Here is a 19,745-nt window from a genome sequence, read left to right as displayed (position 1 = left end):
TATATATATAAATACATACATACATACATACATACATACATACATACATACATACATACATATGAATGTATGATATTATATTCATGCTCGTTCATACATTACAGAAAGGAGCAAGAAAGACTGTTTTGATAGAGTGGACATATTTGTTTATTCAGATGATTGCACTTATACTTCGTGTTCAGGCAGCGAAGTAAAGGGACACTGGAAGTTAGTCTTTCAATTTGCATCTAGTCAGCCCCAGTACAAAGAAGGAATCTAATTGTATGAAAGAAAATGTCAATCGATTTCTCTTCTGACAAACCTGCTCGTACTAAGATCAAACACTATTGTTATTACATATATATATATATATATATAATATATATATATATAATATAAATTAGAGAAAAACCCACTATTATGCAATTCAAACAATGACAGACATAAACCAAATCATAAATATAAAATAAAATATATTTTTATAAAACATAACTAGATCACAAAAAGTATAAAAATGAATAATCAATATATAATAAGTTTTTTTACTTATTACTTATTATATATTACTTATTACTTATTATATATATTGATTATTCCTTTTTATACTTTTTGGGACCATTTTTTAAATCATTTTATCTAGTTTCAGCTCACGAGCTGTGTCCATGCTGGGGCACCACCATTCAAAATTTAACGTTATCTGCCAAAAGTATATAACCTAGTTATATGTTTTATAAAAATATTTTTTATTTTTATTTATGATTTGGTTTATGTCTATCATTGTTTGAATTACATAATAGTGGTTTTTCTCTAATTCATATTTTATATATTCATATTGTGAAATTTGATTTAATACTAAATTGAATTTTTCCCTGTAAGTTTGGAGTTATGCTCCCTAATATTATTATTATTATATTATTATTATTATTATTATTATTATTATTATTATTATTATTATTATCATCATCATTATTATTATTATATATATGTATATATATATATATATATATATATAAAACAATGAAATGTACTTCATCCTGTTCTCAGAGAATCCTCTTGTAAACACGTTTATTGAACGCGTTTATCGTTGCAAACATCGGAAAAAACATACCTTTAGTTCCTATAAGTGATTTCTATTATTCTATAAAATTCGACCTTTGACTGTCTTCTTACATTTCACTTCCACTAAATATATCTACTTCCATGCCGTTAAGCATTATTCCTATTTACCTATCGCTCTATATCTCTCCACTATTAGTTTTCTGCTAATTTCCTTCTTTCTCCTCCTTCTCTTTCTATAAACTACTTTTGACTTTATATCTACTGAAAGTTTAAAAAAAACTTGCTAGCGTTCTCTTCATCATAAATGCAGTTATAACATTCTGTTAAAATGTCTTATTGATGTGTTTGGTTTCTTTCTTTCCCTGATGAGAAGATTGAATTGTTTTACACCATTTTATTCCTTCTGGAATAATACCAATGTTTTACTCAAAACATATGTCGGTAGTAAAAATATTTGAATAACAGCTGCGTTTAACTCCATTTATTTATTTATCTATATCATACAAAAACATTTCAGCTAAACCTGGAGTGTCTACCTTTATAAGTAGACTGTTGCATCCTTGGTACTTGTGTGAATTTTGGCTACTCTGTTATCTATTTATTTATTTTTTCCGTGTTATTTGTAAACATTGAAAAAATACACATACATTTATATACACTTCAACCAGGTTTCCATATAACCTGCAAATAAAATAGTTACCACATATGGAATTATTTGATATAAACAGATCTCTTTAAGATATACCCATTCCCCAAAGGAAGGTTTTCCTTAAGCAACTCATTATTAAGTCAAACTCCTTTATTAACCGTATTTGATGGCTCGCCTTTTTTTCGACAATAAAGACTTTAAACAGCCCTTTAACGACCCAGCTTCTAAATTCAAAAAATTGTTTAAATCTAAAAACAATCCTCCACCTAACCCAAGACTGAAACAGTTTAAAGACGATCTCTGGTCTATCGTGAGGAATGTGAAATTACACCGTTCACCCTTAAGGAATAAACATCTGAGGTATCTTCACAATATCATCAAAGAAATTCATAGCATGGAGGGGATGCTGGTTTAATTGGATAAAACAGGAAACCTATACAGGCTTTCCAAGGACTATTATCTAGAATTGCTTAGAAAAGAATTATAGGATTACCGGTAAAAGGGCAATCAAGAAAGCCAACCTTGAGGCTAAGAAAACTATGGAGAAATATGACTTACAGACGAAACTAGAATCCCTTGATCCTAAACAACCTGGTTTTATTTTAAAAGATCAGAAACAATTTTTTTTAATAACCCAACCTTACGACTTATTTGTCCTTCTCGCTTTGACATCGGTGTACTTAGCAAAAATATTCTAAATAAATATATTCCTACCTTAGTTAAAAAAATTAAAGCTTAATTTATGGTCTAATTCGTTCCAAGTGGTCGACTGGTTTAATTCTATTAATAACAAGAAGTACACTAAGTTTATCCAGTTTGGCATTTCGAGTTTCTATTCCTCTATCAACCCAATCATACTCAACAAGGCACTCTGGCTCGCATACAACAATGAAATTAATGTCGTGTTAGCCGCCAGAGAAACTATTATTAAATGCGTTAACAAGCTGTGGGTCCGACAGTTTTGATGTCACGATGGGAAGTTCTGATTCAGCACAAATCGCTGATTTGGTTGATATATATATATATATATATATATATATATATATATATATATATATATATATATAGATATATATATATATATATATATCCTTTATGAGATGGCTGACCAATTCCCAAACATCAAAGGAGGTCTATATTGTGATGATTTCTACTCTACCTTGAAAATGCTTCTAACCAAAAATTACCAAGGGTTAAGAATAGCTTAGTTAAAGTTTTTCGAAACATGGGCTTAAGCATTGTTCTTGATGATGATATAAGTAAAGCCAACTTTTTGGATATTACCCTTAACTTGCATAATGATTCCTATTTCCTATACCACAAACCCTCAACTAATTAAAAATATATTAGCTCTGTTAGTAATCACTTAAAGGCTATTACAAAGAATTTAGTTCGGAATATTTCTCTAAGACTTTCTAGATTATCTGCTAATGTTGATATCTTCAACTATAAAGCTGAATTTTATAACTCTGCTTTAGTTAAAGAAGGCTATAAAGAAAAACTTACCTGCATTAACCCTATTGACATTAATTCTACCTCTATTAATCAGGACATGAAATCAAGTCATAACGATATTAACAATATTAATTTTATTTCGAATAACAGCACCAAATCGAGTAAAGTAATTCTGCAGTGTAAGGGAAGTAACAATTATTTAAGACCCTTCTTTTGTTATAAAGGTACATCGAGGATTTTTAAAGATAATTACCCTAATAACAAGGTATGTCCTAGCAAAACTGTTTGGTTAATAATTCCATATGGTAAGCAGATCAAATCCAACCTCGCTTATCAGTTTCGAGAAGCTATAGAAAAGAATTTGCCAAGAAATTCAAGGTACTATTCAATTATTAATTCACACCGATTGAGGATAGGGTTTTCTGACACAAAAAATCTTTCACAAATCTTCTCTTCGCATTATAATAAGTTGTTAAATACAAATCCACTTAATGAAAATAGTAACATCGATTTTGTTAACACTAGCCATTCTTTTAATAATAGCAGCAGTGTTAGTGTTTCTGATGTTGATTCCAATCGCATTCGTTTCCTTAGCAGTAATTCTAAGACTAGAAACTCTATTTATCAATGTAAAATTACTTCTGGTTCTGACGTCTTATTTTATATAGGTAGTTCTTCATCTCAGTTGTCCAAAAGAATATCTAATTATTACTCTACATTTTGACATATCAATAAACGCAACAATACTGGACTTAGTAAATCAATTTGGTATCTAAAGGATCATAATAAACAATTTGATTTGGAATGGAATATTCTCTCTAAATCTTTTCTGTATGATAAAGGTGAATCTTTTTGTCCGCTTTGTAACAGTGAAATGTATTTCATCCTGTTCTCAGAGAATCCTCTTGTAAACATGTTTATAGAAGGCATTTATCGTTGCAAACATCGGAAAAAACATAGCTTTAGTTCCTATGAGTGACTTCTACCATTCTATAAAATTCGACCTTTGACTGTCTTCTTACATTTCACTTCCACTAAATATATCTACTTCCATGTCTTTAAGCTTTATTCCTATTCACCTATCGCTCTATATCACTCCACTATTAGTTTTCTGCTAATTTCTTTCTTTTTCCTCCTTCTCTTTCTATAAACTACCTTTGACGTTATATCTACTAACGGTTGTTTTTTAACTTTTTAAACAAGTGAATTAGTCATAAATTTATAGCGCTCCAAAAACACACCTCCAGCTATGGGGACAAATAATAATAATAATAATAATAATAATAATAATAATAATGGTTTCAAATTTTTGCACAAGGGCAGCCATTTTGGGGGAGGGTATGAGTCGATTATATCGGCCCCAGTGTTCAACTGGTACCTATTTTATCGACTCAGAAAGGATGAAAGGTAAAGTCGACAATAATACTAAGAATGATAAAAGGTCAAAAATTTTAAGTGGAGGGTTTGGTAGATACCATCAACCCCAGTATTTGACTAGTACTTTATTAATATTGACCCCAAAAGGATGAATGACAAAGTCGACCTCGACAGGATTGGAGCTCAGAATGCAAAAGCCGGAAAAAATGCTGCTAAGCATTTTAGTCTGGGGCACTGCTCAGCGCGTAACCCCACCACCACCACCACTACCACCACAATTACTACTACTACTACTACTACTACCACCACCACCACTACCACAACCACCACCACCACCACCACCATCACAATTACTACTACTACTACTACTACTAACCGCAAATAACACCCGAACAGAATGGTATTTAGCGACACCAGATACAGTCAATACAAAAACTGAACCAGCGTAACGATTCTAGTCTAACCCTCACCAGTTTAATTAATAATCATCGGTAACGTGAAACTGAGTTCAGATGTAAGTAATAATAATAATAATAATAATAATAATAATTGTGTACAGTGCTCAGGTGCACTACAACTCATCTAAAGTGTATATATAATCAGGTGTAGTTTCGGTGGATTTCGGAAAGCATGAGGGCCTTAAAGGATGCAGTGTCATCCTTTAAGTAAGGATGAACTTGATTGCAAATTACTGATTTTATTTTCGCTTCCTTTGTTTTCGGACTGTGCATTTAAAAACCCACTTATTTAATCAGTCAAATTCCTAATTAACACAGATTGAATATCGATAAGCTTAATTCAATTCTAATTTCAGTGAAAAGTTCGGATTTAACACAGGTATATTATATATTTGCGATATTTGTAAGAAAACAACTGATTCCGTCTCTCACTTTCAGACAGTTTCTTCTATCACCTTTTAATCGGGTTGTTTTGCTAGCTACAGAGCAATTTCTCTGAGACGTAGTTTTCACATCCACACGCACACACGCGCGCACACACACACACACACACAACACACACACACACACACACACATACATACACACACACACACATTTCGCGTGAACCGGCAGGATACTTATTATAAGAAATTTGTAATGAGTACAAACTATTTTTCATCAATTCATTTCCATACATCCAAAATGTATCCACTTGACATCATAATATCTTGCTTCTTACAGGAGTAATCTCAGGTCGCACGGAATAAAAATCAAATTAGTAATTTGCAATCGATTTTATTCTTACATCCTGGTAAATTAATCTTAAAGTGGTGGGTCACACCACTGTATCTATACTCACAAGGCTTTGAGCAGCCCGAGGCCTATAGCAGAAGGCACTTGCCCAAGGTGCTATGCAGTGGAACTGAGCCCGGAACCATGTGGTTGGGAAGTCAGCTTCTTTCCACACAGCCTATTTTTGTTCGTGTACTTCGTTCGTTTTCCGTCCTCGTGTTGTATACATTCGAAGCTTTCTTCCAGAGGATCTAATGCGCTTGGCTTAGATTTCCCTTGGCGGGCTGCCCAAATCGGAGCAATCTCAAGATTAATCAGCCGAAATTGCTAAGATGATCTGGTTCTTGACTGATGACTGAGGGCTTCGAATGTCCTGTCCTGTGGTTCTTGTGTCGTCTCTTTGGTGTTTCATGTTCTTGTCCTATGTCTGTAATTATTTTTACTGTTTACATATATAATCGGCGGCTACGTATCCACAATTGTCCTTATACGATAAGTATATTTTTTCTCTAGCATTGATACGACTCTTGATCTGTCTCTTTCTCTCTCTCTCTCTCTCCTCCCTTATTCCCCTTCCTTTCTTTCCCTCTCCATCCGTCTTCCCCCCCCCTTCTACGTTTCTCTATCTCTCTCACCTCCAATCCCCTCGATCTGTCTCTTTCTTCTCCTCCCTCGTCCACCTTCTCTCTCTTTTCATCTGTCCCTTTCTCCTGTCTTTTGTTCTCACGTGACCGCTAGCCACTGCTGAGCGCCCTTTTCGTTCCAGCAGTCGCCGAAGCAACACGTATTTGTTCGTCTCCCTGCGGCCATTAGGCACAACTTCATAAGCCAGCCCTAAACTCAACTCGTCCTGTCGAAAGACCCTTGTCCTACGTCCTGGTTTTGTTTTGTTTTTTATTTTTACCGTTATTGTTTTTACGTTTTTGTATTCTTATTGGTGTCACGTATTCTGTATTTTTGTTCGTGTACTTCGTTCGTTTTCCGTCCTCGTGTTGTATACATTCGAAGCTTTCTTCCAGGGGATCTAATGCGCTTGGCTTAGATTTCCCTTGGCGGGCTGCCCAAATCGGAGCAATCTCAAGATTAATCAGCCGAAATTGCTAAGATGATCTGGTTCTTGACTGATGACTGAGGGCTTCGAATGTCCCGTCCTGTGATTCTTGTGTCGTCTCTTTGGTGTTTCATGTTCTTGTCCTATGTCTGTAATTATTTTTACTGTTTACATATATATATATATATATATATATATATATACATGTGCCTAAAAATGCTTTAATTTGTAGAAACTTTATTTTAAACACTACTACAACTACTACTACTACTACTACTACTACTACTACTACTACTACGTGTGTGTGTATATAAACCACATCATGGGGTTGTTTAACCGTAGTTCAATCTTGATTCTGAAAACCTGCTAGTGAAGGAGTTCAGAATATTACCATTCCATTCGATTTTCCAAGAGCAGTCAACCAATGCGTCCTTGTTTTGGAACAAGGAGATGTAATGTGAAGCAGATTTTGCTGTCACATCTAGCAAGACGAGCAACCACTGATAGACGTGTCTCGTGCAAGATGCTTCAATGAAAAATATTTTTATTTTGACAGAAATACATGTGAAGCCACTACTCTCTCTTTTACTTGTTTCAGTCATTTGACTGCGGCCATGCTGGAGCACCGCCTTTAGTCGAGCAAATCGACCCCTGGACTTATTCTTTGTAAGCCCAGTACTTATTCTATCGGTCTCTTTTGCCGAACCGCTAAGTGACGGGGATATAAACACACCAGCATCGGTTGTCAAGCAATGCTAGGGGGACAAACACAGACACACAAACACACACATACATATATATATACATATATACGACAGGCTTCTTTCAGTTTCTGTCTACCAAATCCACTCACAAGGCATTGGTCGTCCCGGGGCTATAGCAGAAGACACTTGCCCAAAATGCCACGCAGTGGGACTGAACCCGGAACCATGTGGTTGGTTAGCAAGCTACTTACCACACAGCCACTCCTGCGCCTACAACACTGATTCTCAACCACTTTTTTTTTTGCCTTTAGATCCCTTTTTCTTTCTGTTTCACTGTACTGGACCTCCATAACCATTCGATATATATAAATAAAAATCCTTATAATCAAATATCAGGAGTTGCATTAAAAAATTAAAATACTTTGTGTTTTATAGAAATACAAGCAAATTATTGCATATACTTTTAACGCAATCTTACGTGGACCTCCAAAGACCATATGAACCCCGGTTAAGACCCGCTTTACTAGAGTAAAACACAATTGAAGACAAGCTCCAGAGGATCTAAATTATTTTAATATTTAATATTCGCTGTGAGTAAAGACGTCTAAGCTGTAACCATCCTATCCTTTCAAAAGTATAATTTACCAATGCGTACTTCCTGTTTAGAACAAGCGACAACTGAACTAACGTCTTGGTCCAAAGTAGCCTAAAGATTAGGTTATTTTGAGCGAATCCATCAGTTCAGGACCTTTAGTTTGGTTAGTTATAATAAGTTTAGAGGGGTTTTCCTTTCGTTCTAACACTTATCATAATGTGCTACTATATCAAAGGACAGCAAACGAGTATGAGATTTAAATGAAGATATATGAAGATTCATAGAATAATCTTTTAAGAAAGTTTATCGAGAGGATGTACACAAAATTTTATAACATTACATTTGGTTTTGCTAGATTATAGTTGTTTTATGAAATTGCCGAACATATCCTCAAATACCTCTCGCCACCCAGCAGCATCCGAACATGATGTAATGAAACATTATATCATTGCGGAGTCTCACTGAGTGAGTCTATATTACAATTGCTAAGCTTGTTTGTTAGTAATTATAATGAGTTGGGTGGGGGATAATTATTTGTTGTTCATATGTTGGGAGAGTGCAGAGTTACTCTCTCTCTTTTTACTCTTTTACTTGTTTCAGTCATTTGACTGCGGCCATGCTGGAGCACCGCCTTTAGTCGAGCAAATCGACCCCCGGGACTTATTTTGTTTGTTTGTAAGCCCAGTACTTATTCTATCGGTCTCTTTTGCCGAACCGCTAAGTGACGTAAACACACCAGCATCGGTTGTCAAGCAATGCTAGGGGAACAAACACAGACACACAAACACACACATACATACATATATATACATATACATATATACGACAGGCTTCTTTCAGTTTCCGTCTACCAAGGCATTGGTCGGCCCGGGGCTATAGCAGAAGACACTTGCCCAAGATGACACGCAGTGGGACTGAACCCGGAACCATGTGGTTGGTTAGCAAGCTACTTACCACACAGCCACTCCTGCAAAAGTTTAAAAAAAAGTTTTTTTATGCGTTGAAATTAATCTTTGAAGCTATTAAAGGATTTAAGTTGTCATATCAATGCTGCAAGATGTGTTTAGGCATTGCTGTTATAACTATTTAACTCAAGGTTATCCTTGGTGGTGTTCCAGTTATGAACATTTCGTCCTTTTGTATGACTAGGACTGCATTATCAAATGTGTATTTCCTTTTTTAAAACAAAAGGGAGTGATTTTATGGAGATTGGTTATTATTTCTAACAGGCTAGGCGTCTACACAGAGGCTTCTACGTGAGTTCGAAGAGAGTGTATTTGCTGGAAATAACTGCGATGTTCAGAAGGAAGAGTGTGGAAGACTTAACTGAATCGCGGGTTACACTAGAATTGATTAAATGCGGACAGAAAGATCTGTTGACACAAAATGTTAGGATACAGTATGATAGGACACTTTAGAACCATGACGAGAGAGAGAGAGAGAGAGAGAGAGAGAGAGAGGGGGAAAGAGAAAAAGAGAGAGAAAGAGAGAGAGAGAGAAAATTATTTAGCCTTGAGTTTCTCCAGTCAGGTCATTTTGGTGATCTTCAGAAAAACAAGTTTGTTTTCGTCTAAGTTCTATCAGGTAAGAAAATAAAATCCTCACAGCATAAAGTGGGAAAATAAGTTTTCGAGAAATATGGCTTTGCTGAAACAGCAATGATGGTCACTAAGAAGGAAATGTAATTCAATGTGATAAAAACTTCGGATATAGACTTAAAGGCTATGTTTGCATTTCTTTAAGGAAAGTAGAGAAAAGAATTAAACTGATGTCCAGTTTAACTTCTTGCAGGCTAGTGCTTCGATTTATGCATGGGATCAAGAGAAATACAATTCTGGAAAGAAGGATTAAGTGAAGTTCTTCGTGCAAGGTCTAGAATCTGACTTAGGAAGAGGTTGTGAAAAGAAAAGACTGAGAAAGTACGTTGTTGTTGGTGAAGGTGATATTTGAGACACGTAGAAACTGTTCTTAAGATGGTACAAGAAGAAAATAGCTCAAGGTGGCGAGCTGGCAGAGACGTTAGCACGCCGGGCGAAATGCTTAGCGGTATTTCGTCTGCCGTTATGTTCTGAGTTCAAAATCCGCCGAGGTCGACTTTGCCTTTCATTCTTTCGGGGTCGATAAATTAAGTACCAGTTACGCACTGGGGTCAATGTGATCAACTTAATTCCTTTGTCTGTCCTTATTTGTCTCCTCTATGTTTAGCCCCTTGTGGGCAATAAAGAAATAAGAAGAAAGTAGCTCGACTTAGAGGAAAAGATCTAACAGTGTTGGGTGAATGACTTAAATATCGTTTAGCAGATGATTCTTGAATAATAATCTTTACACGCAAATTACCTAATTACGTATAATGAGGCGAAATGTCTTTACATGCATACTACTGTATATCTTATTCATAAGGAGCTTACTACTTGAAAAATATAAATAACTTTTCTATTCGTTACGTTTATATATTTGTTTTGCAAAATTTTTGATGTGAAATCGTGTGTTGAAACAGATTTTGTTGTATTTAGGAATGGTCGTTTTGCCAGTTTAGCCAATAAAAACACACGCACTATATATTTGGTGTTACTTTGCTTCAGCCTCCTGTGACCTCATGAGGTCACAGGAGTGTGACGAAAGAACTCTGGCCGAAATAAGATTAAGATTAATGTAAAAAATAAATAACGCTGAAGCAAAGTAACACCAAATATATAGTGCGTGTGTTTTTATTGGCTAAACTGGCAAAATGACCATTCCTAAATACAACAATAATTTTCTATTTGTATTTTCCCTTATAACAGGTGAATAAGAAAAACTTTAAAAACTTGCACATTTGTTGTCCTAGTTACAAGTAATAAGTGAAAGCCATTACTGGTAGGTTGGGAAAAAGCACTGTAACCTGAACTCAAACGAAATAGGTTAACCAGAAAATGTTTCGTTGCAGATAAAAAGCAGGATGAGTTCCTCAAAACTCATTTGCCACAGATCACAGAAATACCATGGCACTGATATTGAATTTCATGTCATAACTCCTGACACACACAATGAAGTTTTAAACGTTACTGTCCTATGTGATCTGGATTAATTGTGACTATTAATCTCCTCAGTTTAGACTGCTTATTTCACATGTGATGCTTCAGTTGACAAAATGCAAAAGAGCAATCAATTTCTGCTGCTGAAAATTATAGACAGTCAAAAGCATAGAGCAGTCTGTACAGTCTAACGATGTTCTCAAAAACTTAACAACTGAAAGATACAAAATCACTGACCACATTTATAAGAACTGTTGAATTTTCTGCGGGAGTAGCTCAGAGTAGAGTATCCTACGTTAAAATATAGAAGTGCAGTAAAAATTTGGCTCTTGCATTCAAAGACGTCTGCTGGTCAGTCACAGAAATTCAGTATGATTGAATGAGCAAGAGAAACTACCGGTGTTTATTTTCACTCGTCACCACCACAAACTTTAGAATAGGAACAAACAGCAACGATTATTTCATTCACTCTGGGTCGTCTTCTCCAATTCGTTTCAAGGAAAACAGACACAATTCGCTTTGAAACTCACAGATGCTGAGTTTCAAAACAAATTATGAAACTGAGTTTCAGTCTGTTGTGAATTTACAACTAACGTTCGTGTACGGCGTTAGTTGCATTGGAAGCACTCCGTCGGTTACGACGACGAGGGTTCCGGTTGATCCGAATCAACGGAACAGCCTGCTCGTGAAATTAACGTGTAAGTGGCCGAGCACTCCACAGACACGTGTACCCTTAACGTAGTTCTCGGGGATATTCAGCGTGACACAGAGAGTGACAAGGGCGGCCCTTTGAAATACAGGTACAACAGAAACAGGAAGTAAGAGTGAGAGAAAGTTGTGGTGAAAGAGTACAGCAGGGATCATCACCATCCCCTGCCGGAGCTTCGTGGAGCTTTAGGTGTTTTCGCTCAATAAACACTCACAACGCCCGGTTTGGGAATCGAAACCGCGATCTTATGACCGCGAGTCCGCTGCCCTAACCACTGGGCCATTGCGCCTCCACAACAGACTGAAGTAGGTCAGGGTGAAGTCTCTCTGAACATTTCAAATGTCTTTTGTATGTGTTGTTTCAAATATTTTTATCCGACTTACCTTCTTTGCTATAACTTGCATTATTTTCTATATTTTTTCCAAAAGAGACAACTGGATATGAAGATTGCGCGTGAGGACAGTCATTTACTCTCATCAAAACCATCACGCATAAAATGCTGCCTTCCGTTGGACGAAGAAGAGCCTTTTTTTCACTCTTGTTCGAGTATGGTGGTTAAGTATATTTATATCTTTCATCTTTTACTTGTTCCAGTAGTTTGAACTGTGGCCATGCTGGGGCACGGTCTTGAGGTGTTTAGTCAAACAAATCAACCTCAATATTTATCTTTTAAGTCCTATACATATTATATCGATCTCTCTATTGGCGGACCGCTAGGTCACGAGGACGGAGAAAAACTAAGATCGGTTGTCAAGCGTTGGTTAGGAGGAACACAACACATACACACGCACGCACATGCGCGCACACATACTCAAGCAGACGTACATACATTTCTTCAAAAGACATTGATCAACTAAGGGTTCCGGTAAAAGACAAAAGCGCTGCGCCTGCGTATTTTCATCTTGTATCTTTTATCTTTTACTTGCTTCAATCATTAGATTGCGACCATGCTGGGGCACAACCTTGAAGAATTTTTAGTCGAATGAATCGACCCCAATACTTTTCTGAAGTCTGGTACTTATTCTATCGATATCTCTTTGCCGAACCACTAAGTTACGGGGGACCTAAGCACGCCAACACCGGTTGCTAAGTGGTGGTGAGGGACAAGCAAACACACACACACACACACACACACATATATACATACATACACACACACACACACACACACACACACACACACACACACACACACACACGCACGCACGCACACACAAATATATATATTCAGTTTCTGTCAACCAAATTCACTCACAAGGCTTTAATCGGCCCGAAGTAATAGTAGAAGACACTTGCCCAGGGTGCCATACACTGGGGCTGAACCCGGAACTATGTAGTTCCGAAGCAAGCTTCTTACTATACACTCATGCATATTAAATTACTGTCGCTATTTAAAAGCAAGTTTATGAATAACAACAGCACATTTACTGGTGGTTTCGGAAGTGTTCTTGCCAAGTAAGTGATTTATCTAAGACCGTGTGTTAAAATTAAAACGACTGCTGCGTGGATGATACAAAGTAATCAAGTCAGTGACCAGGTCGCAGGTCGTGCGACGAAATTTTTGACAACATGTAACGAATAATGAATGTTTAAGTGAAGTTAACAGACTTCGTGTTTTTGAATGGCGAGCATATGTTATTCCCAATCGATTTATTGGTAGGAATAATCAATACTAATTTTTCACATCCGTACACCATATCTGGAAATTCTATTGATTTTAACAATCTCTCTTTTGTTCTTTACAGCACTTCGTTAGCTCCAATAATTTTTGTAGTCCCATCATGGCAACTTTTCCCAATCTATTCTTCCTAATTTTCCCAATCTATTCTTCAATTTCGTTTGAGCATCTCCCATTTCTTACATGCTTGAATTCAAAGAAAGTAAATTCATTCACTACTTCTTTCATTTCACCTCCAATTTTGAAGTTGCCATTGTGGCAAGTCCGTTTTAATGAAACCTTGATTCTTGAGACTGTCTCCTTCGACACTAAGTGATTAATTTAGTTTCTATGGAAGCGGAGACCATTTTAACCCCTTACCCAACAATTATTTTGAAAATAAATGTATTTTTTCAGACATATTTTTTAATTGTTTTATTTTACTATGTTTTGAATGGTAATTTCGAGGTATATTTCAAACCTTATTTATTATGAATTTTAATTCAATAATATTGATTTTAAATTACCGCTTTGGGCAGAAACGAGTTAACCCGTTTTTTTTTCATAAATCATATTACTTTTACAAAAAATCATGTTATTTTATTTGGTTATCGACATGGTGGGGTTATAATATAAAGGTATAAAAAAAACAACGTAAAAACAAAGTGAATACTTCTATTCATAAAATGTGCCTTCCAACCCTTCGACTGTCTCCAGGTGACTAAATCATACTCGGTCTTCAATGCCTTACTCAAGCGAAAGGTGGCAGAAATCGTCACTGCCAGACGTATAAAGTGAGCGAATATACTCGTATGTGTCAAAAAAGAGTTTATAATAGACAAAGGAACTCGTTTGCTGTCGATTTTGGCGCGTCTATCTTTTGACGAGTTAACTCGCCAGAGATAGAAAGAAATGATTTCGGTCAAAACGCATATATTCGTTTCTGCCGGGTAAGGGGTTAATAAATGAAGAAATTTTCTTGTACTTTTTTACTTAATATACCCTTATTCGTCTTCACCTGGTATGTGTGTGCGTGTGTTTGTGTGTGTGTTGAGCCATCGTTGGACTGCCGATGATGGCTTAACTGGTTTCTAAACTTCGAAGTCACTGCCAATAATAATATTCTTGCTTAAGAATAATAAATTTGTACTCTATAAAAGTGTGGAGTAACCCATCAGATTAATATAAAATTGTCTTTATTATAAATGAACATTAAAACAATGTATGTGTGTGTGTGTATATATATATATATACACACACACACACACACACACACACACACACACACACACACACACATATATATATATAATATATATATATTATATATATATATATATACTGGCGAGCCTCCCAGCCTTCGGTTTGGTCTGTGTGGTGTTGAAATGTATTCATATGGCACATATTGGCATCTATCGTAATGCCCATTTTCCTTACAATAAAAGTTTAAAAGTATTCAAATATTGCATAACATAATTTTACAAATTTATTTAGAATATCTAAATACAGAAAGTAATATGGATAATAATAGAGAAATGTATACAATGTTTTTAACTTTTTTTCTTTGGAACATGAGCGAAGAGTTCCTGTAGGCTTGCTACTCTGGAACAATGTGTTTTCAGCGGTCAGCGTACCAACAAACAAATAAACAAACCGACTTTGCTTTTCAAAAGGAGATAATATATACATGCATACATGGTGGCTGCCTCCTCGTTATCAAGTATGGCCATTGCACAAAGCTTAATCAATGTTGTTATCGTGCAATGCCTGTGCAAGAAGATTTTTTTTAAGTGAGGAAAGGCTGTGCACTGAGTCAGTCCCACTCACTAAGCAACAGCAGCCACAATCCGAAAAGAAGAACAAGTCAACATCATCGGTAACCACTGAGCCGCAGGTTTTATGTCGGAGTTATCCCAGTTTCCTGAGTTACCTTCTCCTCGAAGGATACCCTAACAAAGGCTAGGAGACCTTCACTCCCAATGGTTTAACCGCGCGATCGGGTATTCAGTCCGATTATTTCTATGTCCCCGCGCATGATACAGCCTTAAGGCATTTATTGGATGGCCGTTGACTCTCAAGAGTTCCTCCACCCTTTGATGGGTTTTGTTTTTCATCCCGCGGGGTGTCCAATAAACACCCTCCTCACCAAGCAAGCTTGGTGGGGTTGCCGGTTTAGTCGCCGACGACCCGACCATGCAAACAGGTTGTGCTGGGTTACATGTTACCCGTAGCACTCGAAAGTGACCTGACACACATACACACAGACAGATGCATACACATACTCTATGTAAAGTATACTTCATTTTTTTTCTTTTTCTATCTTCCAGGTTTTCACTTCCTTCCTCGGTCTGAATTCTTTGATGTTACTTTCGGTAAACATATACACAGCATCACAAATTACAACTTTAGAAAGGCACTTCAATTTACGAAGTTCGTATATTGGATTCCTGTTCATCGCTAATCAAATTGGATCTATCCTATCTCTAATAGCGTTTATTTACATGTCTAAAGACTTACACCGACCGACATTTTTAGCGTTCAGTGGCATCTTTTCCGGAATTGGATTTTTAATATGCGCTCTGCCATATTTTATGACGTCTGTTCCAAAACATGACTCCAACCATAGCACAAGTAAGTATAATGATGATGAGGATGATCCTTGTGCCTGAGAATAACATAAGTTCTTATGTTTGTACCAGATTGTTATTTTTATTAGAATGTTTTGTGTAGATATTCCGCTTCTAGTGTTCCGTTCGATATAACCATCAGAGCAATCCTTCCAACAGATAATACTGTACATAGTTTGGACAATAATGTCATGTCTCAAAGGTGGCGAGCTGGCAGAGACGTTAGCACGCCGGGCGAAATGTTTAGCGGTATTTCGCCCGTCACTACGTTCCGAGTTCAAATTCCGCCGAGGTCGACTTTGCCTTTCATCCTTTCGGGGTCGATAAATTAAGTACCAGTTACGCACTGGGGTCGATATAATCGACTTAATCCGTTTGTCTGTCCTTGCTTGTCCCTTCTATGTTTACCCCCTTGTAGGTAGTAAAGAAATAGGTATTTCGTCTGCCGCTACGTTCAAGTTCAAATTCCGCCGAGGTCGACTTTGTTTTTCATCTTTTCGGGGTCGATTAAATAAGTACCAGTTACGCACTGGGGTCGATATAATCGACTTAATCCGTTTGTCTGTCCTTGCTTGTCCCTTCTGTGTTTACCCCCTTATGGGTGATAAAGAAATAGGTATTTCGTCTCCCGCTACGTTCTGAGTTCAAATTCCGCCGAAGTCGACTTTGCCTTTCATCCTTTCGAGGTCGATGAATTAACTACCAGAATACGCACTGGGTCGATGTAATCGACTTAATCCCTTTCTCTGTCCTTGATTGTCCTCTCTGTGTTTAGCCCCTTGTGGGTAGTAAAGAAATAGGCATTTCGTCTGCCGCTACGTTCTGAGTTCAAATTCTGCCGAGGTCGACTTTGTCTTTCATCCTTTCGGGGTCGATAAATTAAGGACCAGTTGCGCACTGGGGTCGCTCCAATCGGCTGGCCCCCTTCTTCAAAATTTCGGGCCTTGTGCCTAGAGTAGAAAAGAATAATGTCATGTTTTACCAGAAGGTAAAATCTTGCGGACGTTTTCTTTCTTTCTTTTTTTTTGTTGTGGTGCTGTTGGGACATTACTGATGGTGTAGGAGATATCTTCTACACTCCAATCGTCCAATCGAATTTTTTAATACAACGTGATGTTTTGGAGTCATCCATAATTTTTGGTCTGGTATTTAGTAGCTATTCTCCGCTTGCTGATTAGCAAAAGCATATCCTTCGACATGAAGTGTATTCAATATTACTATTATTCTAAAGCGGCGAGCTGGCAGAAACGTTAGCACGCCGGACGAAATGCTTAGCGGTATTTCGTCTACCGTTACGTCCTGAGTTCAAATTCCGCCGAGGTCGACTTTGCCTTTCATCCTTTCGGGGTCGATTAAATAAGTACCAGTTACGCACTGGAGTCGATATAATCGACTTAATCCGTTTGTCTGTCCTTGTTTGTCCTCCCTGTGTTTAGCCCCTTGTGGGTAGTAAAGAAATAGGTATTTCGTCTGTCTACGTTCTGAGTTCGAATTCCGCCGAGGTCGACTTTGCCTTTCATCCTTTCAGAGGTCGATAAATTCAGTACCAGTTACGTACTGGGATCGATCTAATCGGCTGGCCCCCTCCCCCAAAATTTGGGGCCTTGTGCCTAGAGTAGAAATTATTACTATTATTCTGGGAGTTTATCGGATAAGTACCCGTGCAGAGCTTTCTGTTGTTATGACGAGTCTTTCTCTTCCAAATTTCTGTTTAACGTTCTGATTTGTCGAGTGCATCTCTAATTTTGGTTTAACCACTTTAATCCGGTTACCTATTTTATCCCACCCAGAGTACCTACTCAGAAGTTCAGAAGTGCGTCACCCCTTCAAGATATTGTTTTATTTACTTTGAGCACATATGTGATTAATTCATTTCTTCCTTTATTGTTCCATGAATGTTTTCTGTGTATTTCAGTCAAAGGCTGTTTGAACTGACCTTATATCTCTGACTCCGTTCCTCCTTCTAACATAGAGCCTGTTAGTGTTATTTCCGATACGAAAGTTGTCAGGGATGGTTAATACTTTCCTAGTCTTGATGCGTTATATTCATATGACTTGATTCGTATTGTCAACAATCATTCCTCGACTGATTACCAAATGCCCAAACTTTTCGCGATCAAATTCCATTCTTATATCCCGTGAAAATGTTGTGACCTGTTTCAACTGCCTCTTGGTGTCAGAAATATTACTTGAATATAGCTAGAGATAATCGACAAAAAATAGTTCGAATGACATTACTTTTTCTCTCATCTGCTAATCCTTAGGTTTATATTTATGTATATACCTCGTTTATCAGCGAGGTTACACATTAGGATCAGCAGTTGAAGTTGTATGTATGAATACAAAAACGCATGCATGGATACATAGGTGGGGGTGCATGTGTCTGTGTGTGCGTGTGTGTGTGTGTGTGTGTGTGTGGTGTGTGTGTGTGTTAGTGAACGAACAAGTGAATGAATGAATTATGTATATATTGCCTCTTTTTTCTTCTTTTTTTTTCAGATCTTGTTTCAACCCTGTCCTCTACACTTAGCAACTCTCGTGTTCCCTGTAGTCATGAATACGACCAACAATCAAAACATGCCGACATAGTGGGCTATTACATCATGTTGGCTGCAATGATATTCATTGGTATCTGTAGGGGACCAACAGAACCGATATCAATCGTACATATCGATGACAATGTGCCTCCTGTTTCCTTCAGTTGTTACATGAGTGAGTTTAATGTCTTATTATATACTCTTACTCTTTACTCTTTTACTTGTTTCAGTCATTTGACTGCGGCCATGCTGGAGCACCGCCTTTAATCGAGCAACTCGACCCCGGGACTTATTCTTTTGTAAGCCTAGTACTTATTCTATCGGTCTCTTTTGCCGAACCGCTAAGTTACGGGGACATAAACACACCAGCATCGGTTGTCAAGCAATGCTAGGGGGACAAACACAGACACACAAACACACACACGCATATATACACATATATACGACAGGCTTCTTTCAGTTTCCGTCTACCAAATCCACTCACAAGGCTTTGGTCGCCCCGGGGCTATAGTAGAAGACATTGCCCAAGGTGCCACGCAGTGGGACTGAACCCGGAACCATGTGGTTAGTAAACAAGCTACTTACCACACAGCCATTCCTGCGCCTATCTGTAATTACTGTAATTACTGTAATTACTTTTGACTATGTCCAACAAAATACATTACAATCTATAGTGAAAAATAAGGTGGTGAGCTGGCAGAATCGTAAGCACGCTGGACAAAATGCTTAGCGGTGTTTCGTCCGGTTTTACGTTCTGAATTCAAATTCCACTGTGGTTGACTTTGCCTTTCATCCTTTCGAGGTCGATAAAATAAGTACCAGTTGAGTACTGGGGTCGATGTAATCGACTTTTATCGCCTCCACTGAAATTGCTGGCCTTGAATTTGTATCCTTCCATATTAGACAACTTTCAATCCATTCTATGTCGATAAATGTGGAGGCGTAACAGCCCAGTGGTTAAGGCAGCGGACTCGCAGTCGGAGGATCGTGGTTTCGATTCCCAGACCGGGCGCTGTGTGTGTTTATTGAGCGAAAACATCTAAAGCTCCACGAGGCTCCGACGTGGGGTGGGGTGACCCCTGTTGTACTCTTTCACCCCA

At 37.4% G+C, this 19,745-nt stretch overlaps 1 protein-coding gene across 4 annotated transcripts in view; it reads left to right on the top strand.

Moving 5' to 3' along the window:
* The window catches only part of LOC115211018 (solute carrier organic anion transporter family member 3A1), a 64,237-nt gene that overhangs the window by 2,599 nt on the left and 41,893 nt on the right, over positions 1-19,745 (top strand). For 2 of the 4 annotated variants that reach the window (XM_029779864.2, XM_036502581.1), the window contains exons 2-4: positions 12,253-12,378; positions 15,809-16,112; positions 18,608-18,820. In XM_029779864.2, coding sequence (XP_029635724.1) covers positions 12,265-12,378; positions 15,809-16,112; positions 18,608-18,820 — 631 coding nt within the window. In that variant the 5' untranslated portion in view covers positions 12,253-12,264. Of the gene's footprint in view, positions 1-12,252; positions 12,384-15,808; positions 16,113-18,607; positions 18,821-19,745 lie in introns of all 4 variants that reach the window. The other 2 variants (XM_036502580.1, XM_036502579.1) reach the window with 2 other exon arrangements.

Source organism: Octopus sinensis, linkage group LG4 (assembly GCF_006345805.1).
Source record: "Octopus sinensis linkage group LG4, ASM634580v1, whole genome shotgun sequence".
Taxonomy (NCBI): Eukaryota; Metazoa; Mollusca; class Cephalopoda; order Octopoda; family Octopodidae; genus Octopus; species Octopus sinensis.
Note: the sequence above shows the minus strand (reverse complement) of the source record. Positions and strands in the feature narration are given on the sequence as shown.